This window comes from Eutrema salsugineum, unplaced genomic scaffold (genome assembly GCF_000478725.1).
Source record: "Eutrema salsugineum unplaced genomic scaffold, Eutsalg1_0 scaffold_2, whole genome shotgun sequence".
NCBI classification, from domain to species: Eukaryota; Viridiplantae; Streptophyta; class Magnoliopsida; order Brassicales; family Brassicaceae; genus Eutrema; species Eutrema salsugineum.
Window position 1 is genome coordinate 14086298 of NW_006256829.1, and position 22070 is coordinate 14108367.

Genomic DNA, 22070 nt, shown 5'->3' on the forward strand with positions numbered 1-22070 from the left:
GTAGTCAATTGGAAAGTGAATGTCTAGTTTGAAAACACCATTCTCATAGGGTGAACCTTTAGGGCCCGTTATGATAGCTTCCCAGTGATACAAGTCCTCACCCACAGGTCCTAATGAAATCGGCAAACACTAATTAGGTAGACGATGTAAAAGACCGATCCTCAAATACTAAAACTAAACTAAACCCCTATTTTCAAATGAACCATCAAATACCTGTACTGAAACATGGACTGTTTTTCCTCTCCAATTCCTTCAATTGCAATGAGATCACTTTGGCAGAGTACATTTTTTGAAACTATTAATTTTCTGGGTAATTAACTTTTGCTGTAATAAACTTTTTCTGTCTCCGGAAACTTGTTTCACTGAAGAAGGCAGGGGACAGTTTTTATAGAGGACGACAGGAAAAACATTATAAAGTAAACAAGGGAAACGAGTCGGTCAAACGGTGCAACGAGTTTCAAAAAAGGTACTTAATTAGTTTTTGTCGTTTCCAATTAGATTTTTTTGGTTCGCGTTTATTCCTCATGTTTTCATTATAGCGATTTTCAAAAACGTAATGACTTGATTTTTGAAAAAAACCGTTTATTCGTGCTGTCCTGTCCTACAATGTCAATCCGAAAAAACGATCATTGTCCGTTTTCTAGATAATGTTTTCTTTCTCTGCTATAGAACCATGTCTTTGATAATTTTTTTTACCATGTCTTTGATAATTATTTTGATTCCCTTAATAAGATAAACCCTAAACCCTACATCGTAAACCCTAAGCCCTAAACCCTAAACCCTAAACATAACCCATAACGTGCATACACCTAAATTTATATGCGTCACCATATAAATGTAAACTTATACATAAGCCATAATGCGAATACACCATATGATGTAAACTGATTGATGTTGTCCAAAAACTGTGTCCACAAACTGTGTCCCTGTACACAAACTGTGTCCACCGTCACATGTGTACACAAACTGTGTACACCCTGTCCACTAAACCCATAACGTGCATACACCTAAATTTATATGCGTCACCATATAAATGTAAATTTATACATAAGCCATAATGCGAATACACCATATGATGTAAACTGATTGATGTTGTCCACCATCACAGTGTACAGAAACTGTGTCTACCGACACAGGTGTACACAAATTGTGTACATGTCCACTAAACATCATAAATTTCATAACAAATATAACATAGTTCATGCCTTTCCAAGTTTAAATATAGGGAAACATAGTGTACGCTAGAAACAAACCCGAAAAACAAAGCGAAATCACAGTGTACACAAACTGTGTCCACCGTCAAGGGTGTACACAAACTGACTGTGTACACCCTGTCCAGTAAACATCATAAATTTCATAACAAATATAACTTATTTCATAACAAATATAACATAACAAATATAACAAATATAAATTTCATAATAAAATTGAGAACAAATATAAGTTTCCCTTTCCAAGTTTAAATATAGGGAAACATAGTGTACGCTAGAAACAAACCCGAAAAACAAAGCGAGATCCCCATAAAAAAAACAACAAGAGACACACAAAAAAAAATGTGGCTCGCTCTTTCCTACACACAACAAAAGACACACAAAAGCCACACCCGGTCAACCCAATGGTTCCTTGCATTTTTCCCGGTTATGGCCGGCATTTCCACATTTCGCAACCTTCAACAGCGTATATCACTAATCAGTAATCAGTAATCAGTATGACTGGGAAAAAAATAATTGTTTAGTGTACACTAACCTGAGGATACTCTCCTGCTGAAAGTTTTCTCTTCGTCGTAGGCCTTCCTGATGGACGTTTTGACTTAGGTGGCATAATATTAAGGTCACGCACCTCTGCTGGGATACGAATGTCGTCAGGGTCGGGCACTGGTAGGATTTTGCCACAAACTGTTGCACTCCAAATTGATTTCTTAAGAATTGGATCAACCAAACTGCTGTACTCCACTTGCCGAAGCCTAGCCGCGGCCATTGCATGTCGGCAAGGGTATTTCAATGTCTGAAACTCTAGACATGAGCATGTTTTGTTTAGGAGATCAACAAGCCTCCGTACACCGAACTCAGAACTCACTTCAACCTCCCACAAAGAAATGCCTTGAACCGATAGTGCAGCAGCTTTTTGCTGCTGCAGGTTCATTAACTTGTCAACCTCTTCTATAATGTCACCATCCATCTTTTGAATTTTCTCTCTTCTGCATTCAAGCCACCTACTTAACATTCGCCTGATAAATTCTAGCATTGCAACGATTGGATTGTCTCTTGCAGCGAATAGTGCATTGTTCAGAGACTCTGCAATGTTACTGGATGTCATATTATACCTCTGACCAGAAAAGTGTGATCTAGTCCACAGCGCAAGAGGGAATTTTTCCATGTACTCCCAACAACGATAATCCACATCCTTCAGCCTTGCGTATAGTTTCTTGAAATCAGAAACTGTGAACGCTTCTCCAGCCTTTCCGACCAACCCTTTCTGACCGGAACCTTTGTATTTACCGTGAACATTTCTCTGGATATGGACAAGACATGCACCGTGGTGTGACTGTGGATACCATTTCTTTTTAGCTTTGGCAATTCCACCGTGCCTATCCGAGATAATAGTAAGATCAGAGGAATCTGGAATTATTTCTAACAACTTCTCAAAGAACCACCTCCACGTCTTGTCAGACTCTGCATCGACAACGGCGAACGCTATTGGAAATACCTGGTAATTAGAATCTTGTCCACTGGCCGTTAATAGGCAACCCTTATACTTACCAGTCAGGTGAGTCCCATCAACAACAACTACTTGTTTCAAATGTTTCTATCCAGATATACACGCAGCCAATGCCATAAATACAGACTTAAACTTGGTTATACATTTTCCATCTTTTTCATCTCTCTCGCTCTCGGTTGACAAATGCGTTATGGTGCCGGGGTTAGCATACTTGAGCACATGGAGGTAAATCGGTAATAATTTGAAAGAAGTCTCCTCTGTTCCGTGAGCAGAGTATATAGCCAGCTCCTTAGCTTTCCAGCATTTCCAGTACGAGGCTGTAATATTATATTCGGAGAGAACAATCGCAGGTAGCTGACTCGCACGTGGCCCAACTATTGCATTCTCATACTTAGACTTCAGCAGAGCCGACTTTAGAAGTAGCATGTTTAGAAAATTTCTTTCTTGTATCCGGATGGCATGTATGCTTCAAACACGCCTTCCTCACCTCATACAATGCAGACTCGCCAACTTGACACCCCAACACTCTCCAATCACATATCTTTGATGGACATTCGGCGACTGTGTACTTCTTCGTATGCTTTTTGAATTCGAACGTCACTATATTCTTCAGCGCATTGATGGCCAACGTGATTTTAAAGTGTTCCTTGTTCCTGAACTTTTTCCCAACCCATATCTCTCCATCTTCATTTGACAAATCAAGTTCATCGAAATCCCCTCCCATTTCATCAGAGACTGGTGCCACATCCGGAAATCCATATAGTTCTGTACGTTTAATCGCTTTCTTCAGCTATGCACCGCCATTCTGACGCCCCCAACTGACATCACCTGTCGGAGTCTGCACAAAATCATCATCATCTCCATGGGGAGCCACAACATTCTCACATACAGTCCTCTTTCTTCCAGGAAAATGAATAGGACTCTTTGTTAAGACAATGGAGTTGTCCATATGGTTTGAATCACTCGGCTCACTTCCGCGAGTACTTCCACAACCCCCTGAACTACCAGAGTCATCCTTATCCTCATCAAATCCAGGTTTAGAATGGAAACCCTTACCATCTGCTAGTACGTAATCATTCCACCAGTCAAAATCATAATCCGGATCATAATCATCATCAGAGCCGTGTGCGTCATCATCAACATCATCGGCTTCCTTCTCTTCCGAATCTCTCGCTTCGTCTGATTCCTGGGACATTTTTAATTCCAACTCAGGGTGGTCAACAGAGACAGCGTGACTTGGAACATCAGGTTTTACATTAACGGAGGTGTTAGTGCTGGCCTTAGCCTCTACTTTCTCTGATTCCTGGGACATTTTTAATCCCAATGGATGATGGATAACAGAGACAGCTTCAAGTTGTACACCTTTGGAGGTGTTCATTGCGGCCTCTGCCTCTACTTTCTCGGCATGTGCTATCAGCAAACAATCATCGATATCTTCATCATCTGCTTCATCATCGGGTTCACTAGACTCTGCCGAAGAAGAGGCTATGAAGTTTGTTGGCCCTAAGGACTTTCGCTGTTCCCTCGCTATTTGAACTTCAAGACTTTCCTTCCGTTTCAATCTCACCATTTTACCATTTACTGACTCCTTGAATGTGACAAATAAATTCACAGACTTGTCAGACTTATGCAGCGAAAGGAAGAATTTGTACTCTCGAGGAGTAACTATTACACATGGACAACTCCCATCACCATTAAGCTCAGCTAGAACATCATCAAACCAGTAGGAAATCTCCACTGAAACAACTCTCGGGTCTAATCCGAACTCATGCGCAATCAGATTTCTCAAATCATCTGGTCCGGACACATCTTTGCAATTTATGCACCTTCCACGACGAGATATGTCCATTTTGAAATCCCATTCTCCTGTATAGTACCTTATCCACGTTCCCGCCATAACAAGAATGAACGCATCCACTGCAATTCGCGAACACCATATCTAAAAAACTACTGGCAAATAACAGACACCAGTCCGAAAAAAAATTCGAAAATAACAATGACAAATCTATGGGTGTACAATAATAGGATTAAGTAACTAACCGTGGTTGTTGTCCTCTTGATCATCGCATAATTTCCCCTTCAATTTCAACATCTTCTGGAAAGGGAAACTAGGTTTTCTAATTTGGTTAGGGTACTTTGTTTCTTATTTTAACCAAATTTATCTCCATTATCTCTAATTAACCACAATTTTTCCCGTCAAAATTAAAAAGAGAATGGGAAGGGTAGTTTTGCGTGTAATGAGTTGGGTAGTTTTCGGCCCATAACCGAGGCCCAGTAAGGTGGTTTTGGGAATTTCATTCCGAAATTCGAAATCAGGCCCAAAAAACGACCCAATCACGCGCGTGAGTGCTCTCTTCCCGGCTGTTATGCGCGCGGACGTAGACTACGCCTGGAACCCACGATATTTTCTGCGTCTGTCTCTCTCTAAGGAACAGACTGCTCTGTATCTCTCTCTCTCAGAGAGAAGGGTAAGTTTGGCATTATGAAAGTATGTCCCTACCCTGACTAATTAAAACTTAAAACTACCATTTTCTCAAATAAAAACTTAAAAACGTCCTTATTTTCAAAACAACCCTAAATCATATGTGGTTATAAGCTTCTAACCACTTCTCTTTAACTTTGTTATTCTCTCCAACGTTCATATTGACTCAGGAAACTTCTTATTAGGCCTGAGAGCTTCTTGCTAAATCAGACAAAATGCCTTATTATTTTCATACTTAACCATATGTTCGCTTCGTATTGATATTGAGAGATCATACCGAGGCTAACTATGTCTAAGGCTTTTATTGGTCTTCTCAATAAAATTGTCCTTATTCTGATTAGAATATAGAGAAAGTTTTGGTAAGACAATCTATATTGTCTAATCATCTAGACCATATTTTTCAAACATTTTTGGATATAAATGTCAAATTTTATACCATTTTGGGGTTTATACAAGCAATCCAAAAAAATAAATAAAAAATCTGTTAGTTTGTCTGACGCCTGCGGTTGTAGCGGCGACCTGCGACCAAACGCAGAACTGATCTCTCCGACTAATCACATTAATTCAAGCCACAACGCTGAATAAATTCAACGAACAACAATCAGCTGGAAGCCGCAGCCGCAGTTACCTGCGACAGATAAACAAACAGACCCAAAATGTAGATAGAGAAAAACCCAAAAGCTACTAAACATTTAATTTTCTCTTCTAAGGTATGATGAACACATCCCATACTAATTGGATTTGGTTTAGCTTAAAACTTGCTTAAACCCAAAACGAATAAGTAATAACAAGGGTACGGGTCTTTTGAAGTTAGAATTGGGTTTAGATTGATAACGACCACCTCTAAACATAATTTCTAAATATCAAAAGAAAAACCAATGAAACGAAAGAAGCAAGACGACGACTACGACGCCGTAGAGAAGCCCGTCTCTTCCGCCATCGCCACTACCATGAACACTGAAATACTTTTGCAGACATCTCCGAAACTCTCACAGAAGCAAGACTACATCTTCCATGGCGGTAAATAAACGAACCTCAAATCTCTCTAAATTCAACTAATTTTCTAGGTTTTTCTAATTGCTTTGATTTTGTCTGTGGCAGGGAGGCGCCATGTGAGGCCGTACTACTTCGAATTCATCTCTCATGTAAGTAATTTTATCTTCCTTATAGCTCTAAAGTCACAGGGGAGATATTGAAATTTGGTTCGATGCAGGTGAATAAACGCTGGACGGGGAAAACAATTGTGGATTTGTTCGCTGATGAGTTTAAAGGAAGAGCTCGTGAGTATTATGTATGTTCCTGCTCATGATTTTGTATCTGAAAGTGAATTGGTAAATGTGATTATCTTATGATTTAGCTCAAACATTGTTGCCAGGTTGGTGCTGTCAAATGTGGAAGAATTAAAGTCGATGGTGAGATTGTACCAGTTTCATATATTGTGAAATCATCGCAGAAGATTACTCACTTCGTCCACAGGTTGTCTTTAAAGCTAACTTGTTCAGGTCCAAACTTAGAAGTGTAGCTCAGGTTTTGTGATTGCATTGAATGTATATCTAAATTTTAGAAATGTGTGGAAGGTTTCAGGCATGAACCACCGGTGATGACTGATGATGTAGAGATCCTTGTGAAAGAACCTGATGTTGTTACTGTCTGCAAACCAGCTTCTATTCCTGTGAGTATTCCTTTGTATAATTTTCATTTCATGTGGTCTTTGGAGAGGAAACATGTTGTGTGCTCGTTTGCTGGAGAATGTGTGAACTGCGTTTTGCTCCGAATGATTGAATTAGTATATATCAAACGATGTGGATACAAATTTTTAAATTATATACATAACATGCTTAAATGCCTTTGTGGTGTGTGATTGCTATTTTGGTGACAGCGTCGATCTTCTTCTTGTTTTATAGGTGCATCCATGTGGTCAATACCGCAAGAACACGGTTGTTGGAATCCTTGATGCTGAACATGACCTGGGCACTCTATTTCGTATCCAGCACAACATCATTAGACGATGATGCTTAGTCTTAGTTTACCATTTTCCAAAATAATACAATACGAGCTATCCTTGCATCATATTACAGCTATACATCGATTAGACCGTTTGGTTTCTGGATTGCTCATCATAGCAAGAACTGCTGCAAAAGCTGATTTTTTCAGGCAACAGGTACTCGTTCGAATTGATCCCATTTTGCTTGGCTATACCATAACTCATAAGATGCTATTGGCTCTGGTTATAATCAGAATGTCATAGTTAGTAGTCATCTTGGTTGTTTCAGATTGAGGGTGGAATGGTGAAGAAACGTTATATTGCAAAGGTTATTGGCGTGTTCCCAGAAGATGAGGTCTGTAGTCCTTTTCACGTTATTGATGATTATTTTGGCTGTTTGTAATTGCCAACTATATACTGGTACACGGAATGATACTCACTACGGTACTAATGAACATTAAAACTTGATTTATGGCAAGTGATAGCATCCAAATCTCGAGATTTACCAGCTAATCTTGAGAGAGTTATCATATGGTAAATACCTGGGACTTTTGGTTGGAAAGCTTATTTGATGCATCTGCATGGCTTTGATGTGTCAGAAAATAGTCAACGCCAACATAAATTATAATGGCAGCGAAGGAATAAGCACAGCAGAGGTAAAGCCAACATTACCCCTCTAGATACAGAGCATAAAGTTTTCCATTTGAGATTTATAAGTAAAATATTGGAATGTGTATGATCTACGCAGGACGCCAATTCGAGTGGTGACGATAAGAAGGTGAAGGGGAAGCCTGCGTGTACCAAGTTCACTAGAATCGACACAAATGGGACTCATAGCCTCGTCTTGTGTGAACCAGTGACAGGGCGAACTCATCAAGTAAGCTAGTGATGATTATACGTATTACATAATGCCGATTTTATCAGCCATTATACATATTATAGTGGTAAAAACTCAATCTTTACATCTTACTAACCATGAGGAGAGTAAATAGAGAGAGTTAGGCCTTTTTGGTGTTTCTCATTTCGGTTTTTTGGTTATTGGTAGATACGAGTGCATCTACAATATACAGGGCATCCCATAGCGAATGACCCGCTTTATCTCCATCGACACGTGGATAATCTTGAGACCAAGATTGCCAAAAGAATTGATGCGGGTGAGAAAAAGATGGTCTCCCCAAACGACTACGTGTATTCCAGCGAAGATTTCAGCATCGACCCAATGTGCACGAACTGCCCAAAGTTGATCCCACAAGGGTAATAAAGATAGACTATCAAACCACCATCGTGTTCTTATTGTATTTGAGCCAAAATGTTGTCTCATGTTTCTAATTATGCAGGTACGAGGAGCATGACGAGGCTCTTTGGTTGCATTGTGTTCGATACTCTGGAACGGGATGGGAATACGAATGTCCTTATCCTTCTTGGGCATCGCTTTAACCAGATTTATTTGTCATTTCGTAGACAAGAAGATGTAATTGTTATCACCAACATTTTTGGCAACTTTATTGTATGCCTGGAAGAATATCAAGTTGTATCATTAAATTTAAAGATCCTCTCATCTCACTCTCAGACTTTACGCAATAGGTTCTGTGCCATTATCAGCTGAAACCGTGTACAAAAAGAGAACCACTTTGGAATTGGATTAGAGAGCCTAATAGCAAAACTACGTTACATATTAAGTATGAAGCGATTTGTAGTTGTGCTTCACATCTTAGTGTTCAAAACCTTTGCCGATACTCTTACCTAACCGCAAATTAATTTGATTTTCACAAGGCTTTTCAAAAACTAAACTTCTTCTTCTTCAGTGAGGCCTGTAGTTGTTAAGTTCATTTCTGGAATGCAAGGATCTGTCTATCAAACCCTTTGCTTGCGCCGGACAAGCTTGATGTAAGGTCTTCCACTGTCCTAAACCCAATCTGTGCCAAAACCACAACACAAGTACTTTGAACGTGAGAATCCGACCCTAAAACTTCCCACCGAGATCAAATGACAAAAAAAAAAGAAGCCAACAGTACTTCGCTGCACACAATACTGATCTACACTTTACCTGAAACTTTTGATCTAATTTTGAACAACACGACACTATGCATGGCATAATTTATAGATCAGGTAAGAGTATAGGCAAAGTAAGGAAGTAAATGGAGAAGAAGAAGAGTACCTTATCAAGAAGAATTTCTTGGAAACGATCTGGACGTAAAACAATATTTCGGTAATTCATTGCAGTTGTCTGCAATTACAGAAGACAAACACAGATTAAAACTCTATATATAGAACTAACTTGTGCACTCTGAAACAATAGAAAGAAACTTTGTGTATCTACACACCACTGAGACACGACGATTGTTTTCATAAGATTTCCAAGGCTGAGGTTCCATTACAAAAATACCACCCTGAAAAGCAAAGCCAACAGTCAATTGCTGCGCATATGAGAAGAGAAAATGGACACATTCAAGTACAATGTAGTTACCGGGTTAAGAAGGCGCCAAATCTTTGAAAATAAGGTTATCAAACCGTCGTCACCCCAATTCAAATGAACCCATTTTGTCACACTCAAACTGCATCAAAGAGCAAAGATGCCATCAATAAAACTGTTTGTATTTGGATTAACTAAAGATGAGACCTCCTTTAGGAAACCGTGAGATCAAAAGGCTTAGTGACATAAGATTCTTTAGCCGAAAACCTCAGGCAAATATTGTCTCAATTACAGTAGTTGAGTCTCATACGTATTTTGTGGTATGAGCATTACCAACAAAATGGGTAACTTTCTTATGTTGCCAATTCTCTCAAAGAAGAAGAAGCCAAACATACGAGTGAAAAAATGGGCAAAGAAGAAAGGACTTTACCATAGAATAGTATCATAACGATTGTCGTCAAGATTTCGAGTTTGAACAAAGTTCTCTTTCTGAAACGAGACAATCTGAGACAGGTTTCTAGTTTCTTGGCTGTCTGTCTTTGTCTCACCATCGGAGAGAGATACAGATTGCTCCTTCAAACCCTCTGAGCTAGATTTCTTTTCATTTGGCATAGCAGAGTTCTGCATTCTGACAAACTTCCTAAGATGCCAGTGAGCATCCTCAATTCGACCTTCAACCAAAGGAAATCTAGTTCAATGCACAGGAAACGATTACTTAAACAAGATAAAAGTTATGAAAGCTTCCAAAATACGTATCAGGATTAAAGTATCTACTGTTCTGTGTTTCACTAGTTCAGACTTAATATGAGATACTAGATTCAATCAAACTAATACATTTTGTGCAGCCTTGAATAACAACGTATGTAGTTAACAGTTTAATTCATTTCCTACATAGAAAAAAAAAAAGTTGGAAGATATTATGACAACTAATAGTTCTTACTTAAATCAATATCAACTCCAAGAATGCTCCGGCAACCAAACTTCTTAGCTGAAGAAAAAAAAAAGAAAAACCAATATATCAGATAACAATACTTGAAAAATGTAGATGCCAACAGCTTCAATCTATAACAAAGAAAAAAGAAACCTTTTCAGTGCTCTTGAAAAAATGTGTGAACAAATTTATAAGAAGCATAAGAAAATTTACCAATATGGATAGTCATAATCCCGCTATTGCAGCCAATGTCAAGACAGTCTTTGCCCTGAAACCATTCTTTCTTCAACACTTTAAGCCGAGGATCCTCATCCATGTCATGGCCAATCTAACACATTTTAAGTTTTGTCAAAAAGAAGACCCAAAATCAGATACTTAAAACCAATCACAGAAAACACTCTAAAACATCAAAAAAGACGAGCAGGCTCACTCTGTATCCATAGTAGTTTCTGTAGTTTCCGAATGGAAAAACCTCTTGGCTTTTCTTCTTCTTGCTTGGATTCCCTTGTTGCCCTTGTTGTTGCTGCTTCTGATTCTGCTTCTGCTTCTCTTCATTAGTTACTACTTTCTCAACACTATTCTCACTGCTTCTTTTCCTCTTCTGCTTCTTCTTCTTCTGATCGTTGTCCCGAGCCATTCTTTCGCTCACACGCCGCCTGTTGATGAACACTGGGAAATTGTGCGGCTGGACAAATCTCGCGGAGCTAGGGTTTCTATGTTACCGCGATCAAATCGCCTAAGAGAATATTCGAAGACGCTTTGCTACGGAAGTTTACTGGAGAGGTCGATTAAGCGGCGCAGCAAGCGAGGAAGAAGAAGAAACGTCGTTAAAGGTTTTTGGGATTTTTGTCAAAGTCGAAAAAAGGGTTTAACGTGACTCTTAACTAGTAATTCTCGTTTATTTTGGAATTATTATTTTCGTAAACCGACTATTGCAAATATAGAAAGTTTCATTTAGCTGTAATGATATGCTCAAGCCTTTTGTTGAGAAATTAATTGGCAAAGAGTAACTTTGTTATGGGAATTACGAAAACCCAAAGAAAATGCCAAAAATTGCACCAATGAACCATACAATTCAAATTTTACCACAAACACAAACCTTTAAAAAAAAGGTTTATAAATCAGATTTTTTTTTCAAGTAGTGTGGAGGTCATTCTCAATAGAAAGCTTTTATGAGTTTATGACTAAAGTGTTGAAAGATAAAAACGAAAGGAACTCAAAATGTTGCTCTTCTCTCATCAAAATATTGTACAGAAATTCTAAACATAATTCTCTTCTTCTTTGCCTCTTTAAAATTCTTCAACATCATCTCTTGTTAATCGAAGCAACTTTTGCACACGATGAACCAGGCTGATGATAAAAAAGCACTTCCTGAAGCAAAAAGGCAAGCTGCTAACTTTTAACACCAATTTTGCCTTTAATCAGTATGGTCTGTAACGCATGGCCCGTCTGAACCTAGGAACTCTCCTGCATAAATTCACAATTTTCAACATATATCATTAATGATCTCTCTAAATACATAGACACTGAATCAAACAAACCGTTGCTGGTTAAAAGAGAGGAGGCAGAGAAGTTTTAAGAACGTACCCATAAGCATATGGAGGATAAAATGGAGGTCCAGGCATGAATCCCCTCATGGGTCTAAAGGGACGCCTTCCTCGGAATTGCTTCATTCCAGGGACGTTGGTTCTCTTAGCAGATACCTGAAAATGGATTAAACGAAGTTTTGTAATGACAATTATCTTTAGGTACAAGACAATTAAATTAACTACATGGTCATTGAGCGAGTTTGTACCTTTATCTGACGACCATGCAGTTCTGACTCGTTCAAAATAAGAGAATTCTGAACGGCTTCTACTTCCACAAATTCGACGTAGGCAAAACCTTTAGGTTGGCCAAACTTATCTGTCAGAATCGTAACCCTATTAACTGTTCCACATGATTGAAAATGCTGCTGGACTTCCTCTGGAGTACATGCATAGTCCACCTAACATACACAACACACCAAAGACACAGGAAAGCTAAAGAATCATCGCGGACTAACACATCATAGATAATGATAAAAGCAAAGATGGAGAGAATAGGATTTAAGTATATATTTAGCAGGTGTAATTACTAGAGATTAAGAGAATCAGCCACCAAATTTCATTGATACCACAACAATATAAACAAACTTCTGTGAAAACGATTCAAGCATATACGAGATGGTGGAAGCCTCACATTGCCAACATATATTGAACGAGAATCCACTTCCTCCTTCTCAGCTGCACTAATACCACTTGAAGGGTCTTCATTGATATGCAACAAAAAAACAAAAGGGCATTGACCTGATTAGCTCTAAAGAGTATTCTTGCCTAGAAGACTACAATCGATTCTGCACCAAAACAAGAAATTACTAAATTCTTAATAGATTCCTTGATTTACTAAAAGGTTCCAAGTTCATAATCAACAAGACAATCTCTCTCAACCTAATCTGTCAAAGATTGAAGCTGAAATATAAGTTCAGATACGAATCAGCACAACTAAAGATAAGAACAAACCTTGACCAGAACCCATATCTTTCTCAGCTTTGGCTTGCATTTCACGCAAAGCCCCAGCTTCTTCCTCGATCTCCTTAATTCGCTTCTTCATGTCCTCTAAATCCTACCCAACCATACGAGCAAAAACAAAAGAGTAAATAAATACAGTTGGAAACTTGAAAAAGGATCAATTAGATAAAATCAAAAGCTGGATCGAAGAAACCCCAATACCCTAGAGCTAGAACCAGGTTCAAGCTCCTCATCTCCGGCGGCTGCGCCTTCTTCTCCGCCGTGTTCTTCATACTCCTCCGTATCCATCTCTCCTTCTTCCTCCTCAGGGATCTCTCCACCGTACACCTCGTGCTCTTGCTCATCGTGCAGCGGCATCCTCCTCTCTCTCTCTATCTCTCTATCTCTCTCTCTCTCTCTCTCACTCGGCGACTGTCGTTAAAGCGAGAAAACAAAAGCTTCGGAATTTTAGGGCTTGAAAATCGAGCAAGAAAGGGGAAAAAGGGTTGTTCGTAATAACAGATATCCAAAAGGGGTAATTTTGGAATAATCAAATCTTAAAAAACAAAAGTATTGGACCTTACAATGGACGTGACGTGTTAAGTGGACCCTACTTTAGCTTTAATGTAGGTCCCACTCTTGATGACATGGCACCTCATCCTTTCATAAACTAAAGAAGTGTGGTCTGAAATCGAAAAACTGAAAATTCTATCTTTTCCTCTGTAAAAACAGAGCAAAACGACGACGACGACGATGGCTGCCACGTCATCTCCGCCGTGTCATATCTCCGTCTCATTCCTCCGTCAACTTCCTCCTTGCACCACCGTTCAATTCTTGGGTTTCTCACCGGCGATTTTGACCCACCGTAAACTCGGCCGGTTAACGGTAACCCGGAATAATCTGGCGCAGGATTTTCTGGGCGATTTCGGGGCTCGAGACCCTTACCCTGAGGAAATTGCGAGCCAATTCGGAGATAAAGTGTTGGGGAACCAAAGCACTGAGCATAAGATTCTGATTCCTAACGCCTCTGTTCTCTCCCTCTCGCAGCTTCAATGCTCCCCTGTTTCGCCTTCAATGGCTCCTTTATCTGCCGAAGATGCCAAAACTCTCCTCCATAAGGTCAATTTTCGCTGAAAATTATTTTTTTTGGTTCTAAAATGTTCGAGTTTTGATTTGACAAGTTCGTCAGTAATCAAAATGTTGTGAATAAAGGGGTTTAACGTAACGACTCAAAACTTTGAAACCTTCTTTTCTCAGTAGAAGCTTCTTAGGTATCTATACAAGTCCACTCATAGTTATGTTTATGGAATTTTTTATGCGATAATGTTCTCTATCAAATTGACTTTTGAAATTACAACCATGACATTTCACATTTGTAATAAATCTCAAACGAATATCAAGTTCCAGAAAGTTAGAATTGTGTGACTCAGGATAGGAATGATGGTTAATAGATTGAAAAAAAAGTTAGAAGTGTTTGTAAGGGTCATGTGTTGCTCTTTCTTATTGCCTAATTTTTTTTTTTTTTAAATGGAATCCATGAATTTTCAGTCATAGTTTATGAACTAGTGTTCACAATGGCAAATATTATAAATCAATCTGAAGTTTTGTATGTCATAGTTTGTTTATAACTAAATGAACTCTGTGTTGTTTGCCACAAATCACAAGAATTGTGTTCATAATCATATATGTTCTACTAGATTTGGATTCACCGTGACTACTCTAATGATGTGCTATCTATATGTAAATGTTTCAGGTTTTGGGATGGAGTATAGTAGAGGACGTAGCAGGCGGTTTGAAGATAAGATGCATGTGGAAAGTGAGGGATTTCGGGTGCGGTGTTGAGCTTATAAACAGGATCTCTAAGGTTGCTGAAGCTTCTGGTCATTACCCTTCTCTCCATTTAGAAAATCCTACCCAAGTTAGAGCTGAACTATCCACTGCTTCCATTGGTATGTCAAATCAAAACAAAACAAACATTATCGTACGTTGGAGCTTTAGTAGTTTATAGGTTTCTTAAAACAATTTGTTTGTTGTTTATTATTGGATGAACAATACAGGAGGTTTAAGCATGAACGATTTCATAATGGCGGCCAAAATAGATGATATCAAGACTTCTGATCTTTCCCCTCGGAAAAGAGTTTGGGCATGAAACACTATGCTTCTTTTTTTTTGTTCTTTCTCATTTCATTATTTTGTAACAGTGTTTTATGATATATATCTTGGGTTCTCTATATTCCTTCATCGTGTATGGATGGTCCACATGTCAACTTATATAGAAGCTATGTATTCATAAACATCTTGGATAGCATTTGACATAAAAAAAACAAATACAGTATTGAGATCGAACAATAAGGATCCAAAATGAAACTTGAGAACATTAAGAAATATTTCTAATGTGTGTGATTCACAAGACATATAAAAGGACATATGATTTATTCATCAATCATTAGAAGAGAACCTCTGATGGGCCAAGCAAGTAGAGTTTGAGGGAGAGCTGAGAAGAGGAGGCCAGGGACGACTTCCCCGACCACGAAGAATGACTCAAGCCTAAGCTGAGGGGATATAAGAACTTTGAGCCTCTATGGCTCGAACGGTCGCTGAGATCCGAGCCATGAAGTCCCAGGTGCACAACACAACAAGCGTTGCGCCAGTAATTAATCGTATGCTCAAAGAAACCCAAAGAACACCATTTATGGCTAAGATCACAAAAGCAAGGATCCCCGAGCTAGGCAAGGTCATAATTCTTTTTTACGAGAGAACCACAGATCCAAAGGCGCATATCACGGCCTTCCGTATCGCAATGGGATGAGCCTTCACAAAAAATGCAGCAAACCTGACCGAGCAGAAGAAGGATGCTGGCTTCTGCCTCTTGTTTGTGGAACACCTCAAGGGAGCTGCACTGGAATGGTTTTCCAGGTAAGATCACAATTCGATTAACACCTTCCAACAACTCTCCGCTCTATTCCTTAAGCAATATTCGATGTTCATGGATCGGAGAACTTCTGACACTGATTGATGGACATTATCTCAAGGACCAAACGAAACTCTTCGAGATTACATGACTCGATTCGAAGCAGTTGTTTCCAAGGTAGAAGGAGTAAGCGAAAAAGCTGCCCTCGCAGCATTGAAAAGGTCACTATGGTACAAAATAGATTTCAGAAAAGAGATCGCTCTGCATACGCCCCTCATAATCCAAGATGATTTGCACCAAGCCTCCGACATCATAGTCAACAAAGAAGAGATAAAGATCCTAGACAAAAAATACGAGGCAGCAAAGACAGCAATCCAGAACGTCACCACGAAACCACACCTTAGAAGAAATGTCCACAACAAAGAATATGTGCACCGTGAAGAACCTGAGACCAGTGATGCCCATAACTACCAAGTAGGAAGGAGTGCATGGAAGTTCCGTGGGATACATGGACAATGAACTCCAATGGTTACGAAGAGACATACAACTTTTCAACCAGAAAATTTGGTGATGCCGTAAACCTGAATGATTTCGAACAAGGAAAAGAGGACGAACAACATGATCAACCGAACCAAGGTGATTCCTCTAAGTGAGGAAGGAGATATGACGAGGAAGCACAGCCGGGTCCTCAAAGTATACTAAAAACAGGTGGATTACAATACTTTTTCAACACGGTATCGTCAGTCAAACAAAATTATCACTAAGCTACACCAAAAATGAACTACGAGATGGCTTGATCCCTGCAAAGGGTATGTAGGAAGTCTATCTTTGGATGGGTTTAGCTGTCCCCATTCCTAAAAAAGAGGGGTGAGGGAAGTAGGTACATATACATATACTTACACATTTTTGTTAGATTTCGGCTCGTTGACCTAGCTATTACTAGCTTTCGTTTTGCTTTGGCTAGCTTTTCACTTTCTATCATTTTACCTTAAATTTCTTTATCATTTTGTTTCGGAAAATTTTTCACTTATCTATTATTTTTTCTATGACAAAACCTCGTTACTATCTCGCTTCGGGAAAAACTTTCCATACTTCGGAAAAAAGCTTTGCTTCAATAAAAAATACTCGTATCTTACTTTTTGACGTCTAAACACTTACAGACTAGACACCTCGTCTCGCTGCTGGCCACAACGAGACAACAAGAAAAAAATTCTCTAAATGGATTTTTTACCACTTTTCCTAATACGAAGGTGCAAGAGACATCTTCTACGGATCAAAATAAAGCACGCTATATAAATCTCAGACTAAACACATCGGTTGCACCAATTCACTATCGTATTCGGGAATATAAGTCGAGACTACATTACATTCCCTAAAAATCAAAGTGAATTCTAAAAACCTGGCTAAACATATATATCAGCTCGGAAATGCCGGTCCTTAAACATATTGTGAAAAAGTTTTCACGCACGGGTTCGGAAATCTATTTCAGCCCCCACCTCGTCACCAGAAAAAATTCAGCCTAAATACTTCATCATAAACCGTACAAACACTTCAGCACGACTGCCGAAAAAACAACAAAAAAACACTATCTTCGTGGTCATATTATACCGAAAAGACGAGTTCCTAGACTCCAACGTGTCACACTTTCTTTTAAAGTCCATCAGCTTGTTACGTCACCAGAGCTTGCTTGTACACCAACTCCTAAAATATATTTGAACTCGTCAACTCTCGCTCCAATAAACAAGATCTATCTTATATCCGCACAGCTACATACTTACGTATGCTCTTGGCTTGGCAAGGAAATATGAGATCAAAACTATCTCACCTCAGTCCAGCAAGAAACAGTGCGATTATGGCATACTCACTTTGGCTCGACCAAGAGAGATGTCCATGGCATCCTCAGATTGGTTCGGCTAGATTAAAATATTATCTCATCCTCACCTCAACTCACTCTGCTCTCGATTAGCTTGACAACTTTCACCTTGGCCTGTCGACTAGGAATCATCTTGTCTTTTCACCAAGGCATAATCTTGCCTCGTCTGCTAGGCGTCATCTTGTATCTTCGCCTAGCCATCATCGGCTCGTCGCCTAGGCATCACTTCACCTTGTCGCCTAGGCATTATCTTGGCTCGTCGCCTAGGCATTACCTCGGCTTGTCGCCTATGCATGATCTTTCTTCTTGCCTAGGCATAATCTTGCCTCGTCGGCTAGGCTACATCTTGTATCGTCGCCTAGCCATCATTAACTCGTCGCCTAGGCATCACCTCACCTTGTCGCCTAGGCATTATCTCGGCTTGTCGCCTACACATTATCTCGGCTCGTCGCCTAGGCATTATCTCGGCTCGTCATCTAGGCATCAACTTGCCTTTTTGCCTAGGCATAATTTTGCCTCGGCATAATTTTGCCTCATCAGCTAGGCATCATCTTGTATCGTTGCCTAGCCATCATCGGCTCGTCGTCTAGGCATCACCTCGCCTTGTTGCCTAGGTATTATCACGGCTGGTCACCTAGGCATTATCTCGGCTCGTCGCCTAGGCATCATCTCGCCTTTTTGCCTAGGCATCATCTTGCCTCGTCAGCTAGACGTCATCTTGTATCGTCACCTAGGCATCACCTCGCCTTGTTTCCTAGGAATCGTATCGGCTTGTAAGCTAGGTATTATCTCGGTTCGTCGCCTTGCCATCATTGTCTCGTCGCCTAAGCATCACCTCGCCTCATCGTCTAGGCACTATCTCGCCTTGTCGCCTTGGTATCATATTACCTTGTCGGCTCGACATCCTTTCGCCTTGTTGGCTTAGCATCTCTTCAACCTCTCTCCATTACCATCTTGTCTTGATGACAATAGCAATTAGACAACTCGACCTGCTCGACACTTTTTCAACAAAACAATGAAGGAGGCTTGTAAATAGCAAAAGATCCTAATAGCAGCGTGTGAAACCTGTAGCGTTCACTTCTCCTGACTAAGTCCAGTAACAAGCCGCATCTAGATCACACATCTCGGCGTAAAACTCTTACCCAAAAATATCTAACATGCCTCGACATGAACTCTTTCCAAAAATGCATCGGCGTTGACTTTCTTACACACGCCTCGGCGTTAAATTTCTTACACACGCCTCGGCATTAACTTCCTTGAAAAACGCCTCAGCATTAACTTTCTTACATAAGCTTCAGCATTAACTTCCTTGAAAAACGCCTTGACGTTAACTGTCTTACACACGCCTCGGCGTTAAATTCCTCAAAAAACACCTTGCTCTTAACTTTCGACAAACGCCTCGTCATGGACTTCGTTTCAATACACCACCGAGGCGACATCACTTTCTCGTCATGGCTCAGTACAGCTCGATTGCAAGAAGATGAAGTTTGCCGTACTATGGCTCGACATAAACATGGCATTATGGGTTGGATATCCTCGGTTCGGAGAGATAAAATATATATATCTGACAGCTAACCTTGGTCTGATAATTTTGACCTCGTCATCTTCGCCCCCAAAGCTAACAAGCACGGGGGCTAATTGTTGGGGTTGGATTTCACCCCGACAAGTTTAGCTATCCAAAAGATGACTAAGTATAAAATGAAGGATACTAGGCCCATTCCACTAAACAGACCCGAGCCGCGACACAAGTTGAGCTGAGCCGCACCGCGACAACAAGCCCAATCAAGACGAGCTGCACCGTGACAACAAGGTTTAGTTGGGCCGAGCCATGCAGCAGCGTTATGACGAGCCGTGCTGGTCCTCGCTGCGGTAGTGGGCCGAGCTGAGTAAGGAGAAACAATTGAATCGAGCCCAATGTTAGATTAACAGGCTGAGCCAGAGGACAAGCAGCATTAACGGGCCTAGCCAAGAAGGTGCGAAGCCCATTAAAGCAAGCACGATGTCTAAAACCTAGATGAAGGTTTAAGGCGATCGCTGGGCGAAGAAATAAGGAAATTTTTCGAGAATCTTTCCAGAGATTCTTGGCTAGGTGGTTTATAGAACATTTGTATAAATAGTCGGTGTATTTTATCCACAATGTAACTTTTGCAACCCTAAGTAATATGACTAAACACTTTTCACATCAATAAAAATCCTTTTTTGATCTTTGTGTTCTTGCGATAAACCTTAGAAATTTCGGATTCCTCTAAGTTTCTTTACAAGTTTTGATTTTGCGAGTTTTTGCTCACAAAACTATTATTTGCAAGATCAAAAATCTTAGGTTTTCGTCTCCACAGGAATTGTCCTACGTGGCATTAATGAAAAAATATTATGTGTCATTTTAATTTGTTTTGATAGGCCGATCATTAATTCTACGTGTAAAAACCTGTGACAGGGCTTTTTATTTGATAATGGGCCAGCGATTTTGTTTTCGGTCAGAGCCACCGATTCTGGTAATGGAGCACTGACGTCGAAACCCTAAACCCTAAAGCATATATCCTACTATATATATCCGTATCACCTACATATATTTTACATACAACAACCATCTCCTAAGGTCTAGCAATTTTTTATAAAGCTCGTCCACCTATTTTTTACAAATACTGTACATTTTTTGTATATCCCGATTTGGTTTAAATTATATCGTTTTTTTAGTTGGTTGTTATTCCATGCTAACTTTTTAATCGTTTTGTTCTGATCGGGATTCTTCTATGCTAACCGGTCAAATATCTATGCTTTTTTTATTGTGTTATATATTACTATGCATCACAGCTATCTTATTTTTTTAACTCCTGTTTTAATCTCTATGCGATTAGTCATTGAGATATCATATTTTTGTTTTTTTGTTTTGCTTTGTAAATCTATATATAAATTTTGTTGCTCTAGTATTAGATATTCGTGTTCCTCTTTATTAAGTTTTTTCTGTGGATATATTTGAGTTATTGTTCGTAAATATAGATTGACCTGAGCTTTTTTATTGTATTCCTTGAACATAGAATTCATCCCGCAAACTATAGGTGATTGGTTCGAATTTTTGCAATCACATATTCAAATAATTAATCTAACAGGTACTTGTAAATAAATTATTAGTACATTTTTTGGTCAACAAATTATTAGAACTTCTAATTTGCATAATTGATATTCGTAAACTCTCTAATTTATTATTTTGATCTTTTTAGAAGGTTCAAAACCATAGAAAAGAGTTTTCTTTGTGTGTATAAATCCTGTTTTAGTTTAGGTTTGTATTATTTTTTTCTGGTAACATATTTGTGAATGGATGTTATATATTGTTTGACTGTTGTTTGTTTCTCCTTGAATTCTACTATTTTATATTGTTGTTTATGTTTATTTTTAATTTTAAATATAATTTTCTGATTTATTTTCATGGTATCTTGTGTGGACATGCATCTTTAAGTAAAAAAAGAGTAATCAGTTCGGATTAGTTTTAGTTTTATTATTTACTAAAGATATGTAACATGAACAAAACAAGGTCTATTGTTTTATAATTTTCTCATTGTTTTCTGCCCAAAGGCAATTATGTCGTTTCTGGAAAAAATATTTTATAGTTTTGATTTTAACCCAACATATTCTTTTATCAGAAAAACATTAAATTACTCTCAAGACTAAACCTATCAGACATTAAAGCAATATTTTTGTTGGTAAGTCGATGAACGGGAATGTGATGTCTCATAACTTCAAAGAACAAAGGAAAAACAGCTGACAACGAGTCTAGATTCAGTATGACTAGAATCTTTACTCATGTCAAGTTCTTGTATTGATATATAATAATCGTATTGAGAACAGAGTGCAAACCAATTACAAATGGCACCATCCAATTGGTGTTGAATTATATTATGGTTAATCTTCTACCCACTTCTTAGTTTCATTGTTTGTTGATGAACTCATTAATTTTTTTTACCCATGATCAGAGATAAAACCAGCTGAAGGAAGGATAATCACCAATACAGAGGAAGAATAATGTTTGCTAGAGAAATATTGGTTCAGATTTAGACTTCTAAGTGTTCTTTTTTTTTTTCTATGGAGAGTTTCAGATTTAACCCATATTTCAAAGTCAAACACCAAACTAAACTCTTTTTTTTCTCTCTCCAACTTTTGCCGTTTTCTCACAATTTTATCCTTCCCACTTAAACTATTAACGAAAATGCCATTATACATCTATTATTTCAATTT

The 22070-nt window shown here is 38.9% G+C and overlaps 4 protein-coding genes across 4 annotated transcripts; 2 read left to right on the forward strand and 2 right to left on the reverse strand.

The window, feature by feature from the left end:
• Positions 1-5983: 5983 nt before the first annotated feature.
• Positions 5984-8747, forward strand: LOC18018680 (RNA pseudouridine synthase 7). The gene is made up of 12 exons (XM_006401948.2): positions 5984-6220; positions 6302-6345; positions 6414-6491; positions 6576-6676; positions 6785-6872; positions 7105-7183; positions 7279-7361; positions 7474-7539; positions 7784-7840; positions 7933-8061; positions 8230-8438; positions 8522-8747. The coding sequence occupies exons 1-12, from the start codon at positions 6079-6081 to the stop codon at positions 8619-8621; spliced, it is 1176 nt and encodes a 391-aa protein (XP_006402011.1). The 5' UTR covers positions 5984-6078; the 3' UTR covers positions 8622-8747.
• Positions 8748-8761: 14 nt separating this feature from the next.
• LOC18018681 (probable RNA methyltransferase At5g51130) lies at positions 8762-11362 on the reverse strand. Its single transcript, XM_006401949.2, has 8 exons — positions 10959-11362; positions 10742-10856; positions 10538-10585; positions 10028-10268; positions 9652-9739; positions 9509-9574; positions 9343-9411; positions 8762-9100 (listed from the first exon to the last, which is right to left on the reverse strand). The coding sequence occupies exons 1-8, from the start codon at positions 11163-11165 to the stop codon at positions 9011-9013; spliced, it is 924 nt and encodes a 307-aa protein (XP_006402012.1). The 5' UTR covers positions 11166-11362; the 3' UTR covers positions 8762-9010.
• A 284-nt stretch (positions 11363-11646) lies between these two features.
• Positions 11647-13529, reverse strand: LOC18018682 (polyadenylate-binding protein 1). Its single transcript, XM_006401950.2, has 6 exons — positions 13279-13529; positions 13069-13171; positions 12749-12816; positions 12324-12515; positions 12116-12231; positions 11647-11995 (listed from the first exon to the last, which is right to left on the reverse strand). The coding sequence occupies exons 1-6, from the start codon at positions 13432-13434 to the stop codon at positions 11950-11952; spliced, it is 681 nt and encodes a 226-aa protein (XP_006402013.1). The 5' UTR covers positions 13435-13529; the 3' UTR covers positions 11647-11949.
• A 205-nt stretch (positions 13530-13734) lies between these two features.
• Positions 13735-15397, forward strand: LOC18018683. The gene is made up of 3 exons (XM_006401951.2): positions 13735-14175; positions 14810-15005; positions 15114-15397. The coding sequence occupies exons 1-3, from the start codon at positions 13810-13812 to the stop codon at positions 15203-15205; spliced, it is 654 nt and encodes a 217-aa protein (XP_006402014.1). The 5' UTR covers positions 13735-13809; the 3' UTR covers positions 15206-15397.
• The last annotated feature ends 6673 nt before the right edge of the window (positions 15398-22070 follow it).

Coding starts and splice junctions, on each gene's coding strand:
- LOC18018680 (XM_006401948.2), top strand. CDS start 6,079: ATGAAACGAAAGAAGCAAGACGACGACTACGACGCCGTAGAGAAGCCC. Junction 6,221..6,301: donor AGACTACATCTTCCATGGCG/GTAAATAAACGA, acceptor TGTCTGTGGCAG/GGAGGCGCCATGTGAGGCCG. Junction 8,062..8,229: donor TGACAGGGCGAACTCATCAA/GTAAGCTAGTGA, acceptor GGTTATTGGTAG/ATACGAGTGCATCTACAATA.
- LOC18018683 (XM_006401951.2), top strand. CDS start 13,810: ATGGCTGCCACGTCATCTCCGCCGTGTCATATCTCCGTCTCATTCCTC. Junction 14,176..14,809: donor CCAAAACTCTCCTCCATAAG/GTCAATTTTCGC, acceptor TAAATGTTTCAG/GTTTTGGGATGGAGTATAGT. Junction 15,006..15,113: donor ACTATCCACTGCTTCCATTG/GTATGTCAAATC, acceptor TGAACAATACAG/GAGGTTTAAGCATGAACGAT.
- LOC18018681 (XM_006401949.2), bottom strand. CDS start 11,165: ATGGCTCGGGACAACGATCAGAAGAAGAAGAAGCAGAAGAGGAAAAGA. Junction 10,857..10,958: donor GAAACTACTATGGATACAGA/GTGAGCCTGCTC, acceptor AAAATGTGTTAG/ATTGGCCATGACATGGATGA. Junction 10,269..10,537: donor TGGAGTTGATATTGATTTAA/GTAAGAACTATT, acceptor CTTTGGTTGAAG/GTCGAATTGAGGATGCTCAC.
- LOC18018682 (XM_006401950.2), bottom strand. CDS start 13,434: ATGCCGCTGCACGATGAGCAAGAGCACGAGGTGTACGGTGGAGAGATC. Junction 12,516..12,748: donor GTTCAATATATGTTGGCAAT/GTGAGGCTTCCA, acceptor TGTGTATGTTAG/GTGGACTATGCATGTACTCC. Junction 12,232..12,323: donor TGCATGGTCGTCAGATAAAG/GTACAAACTCGC, acceptor ATCCATTTTCAG/GTATCTGCTAAGAGAACCAA.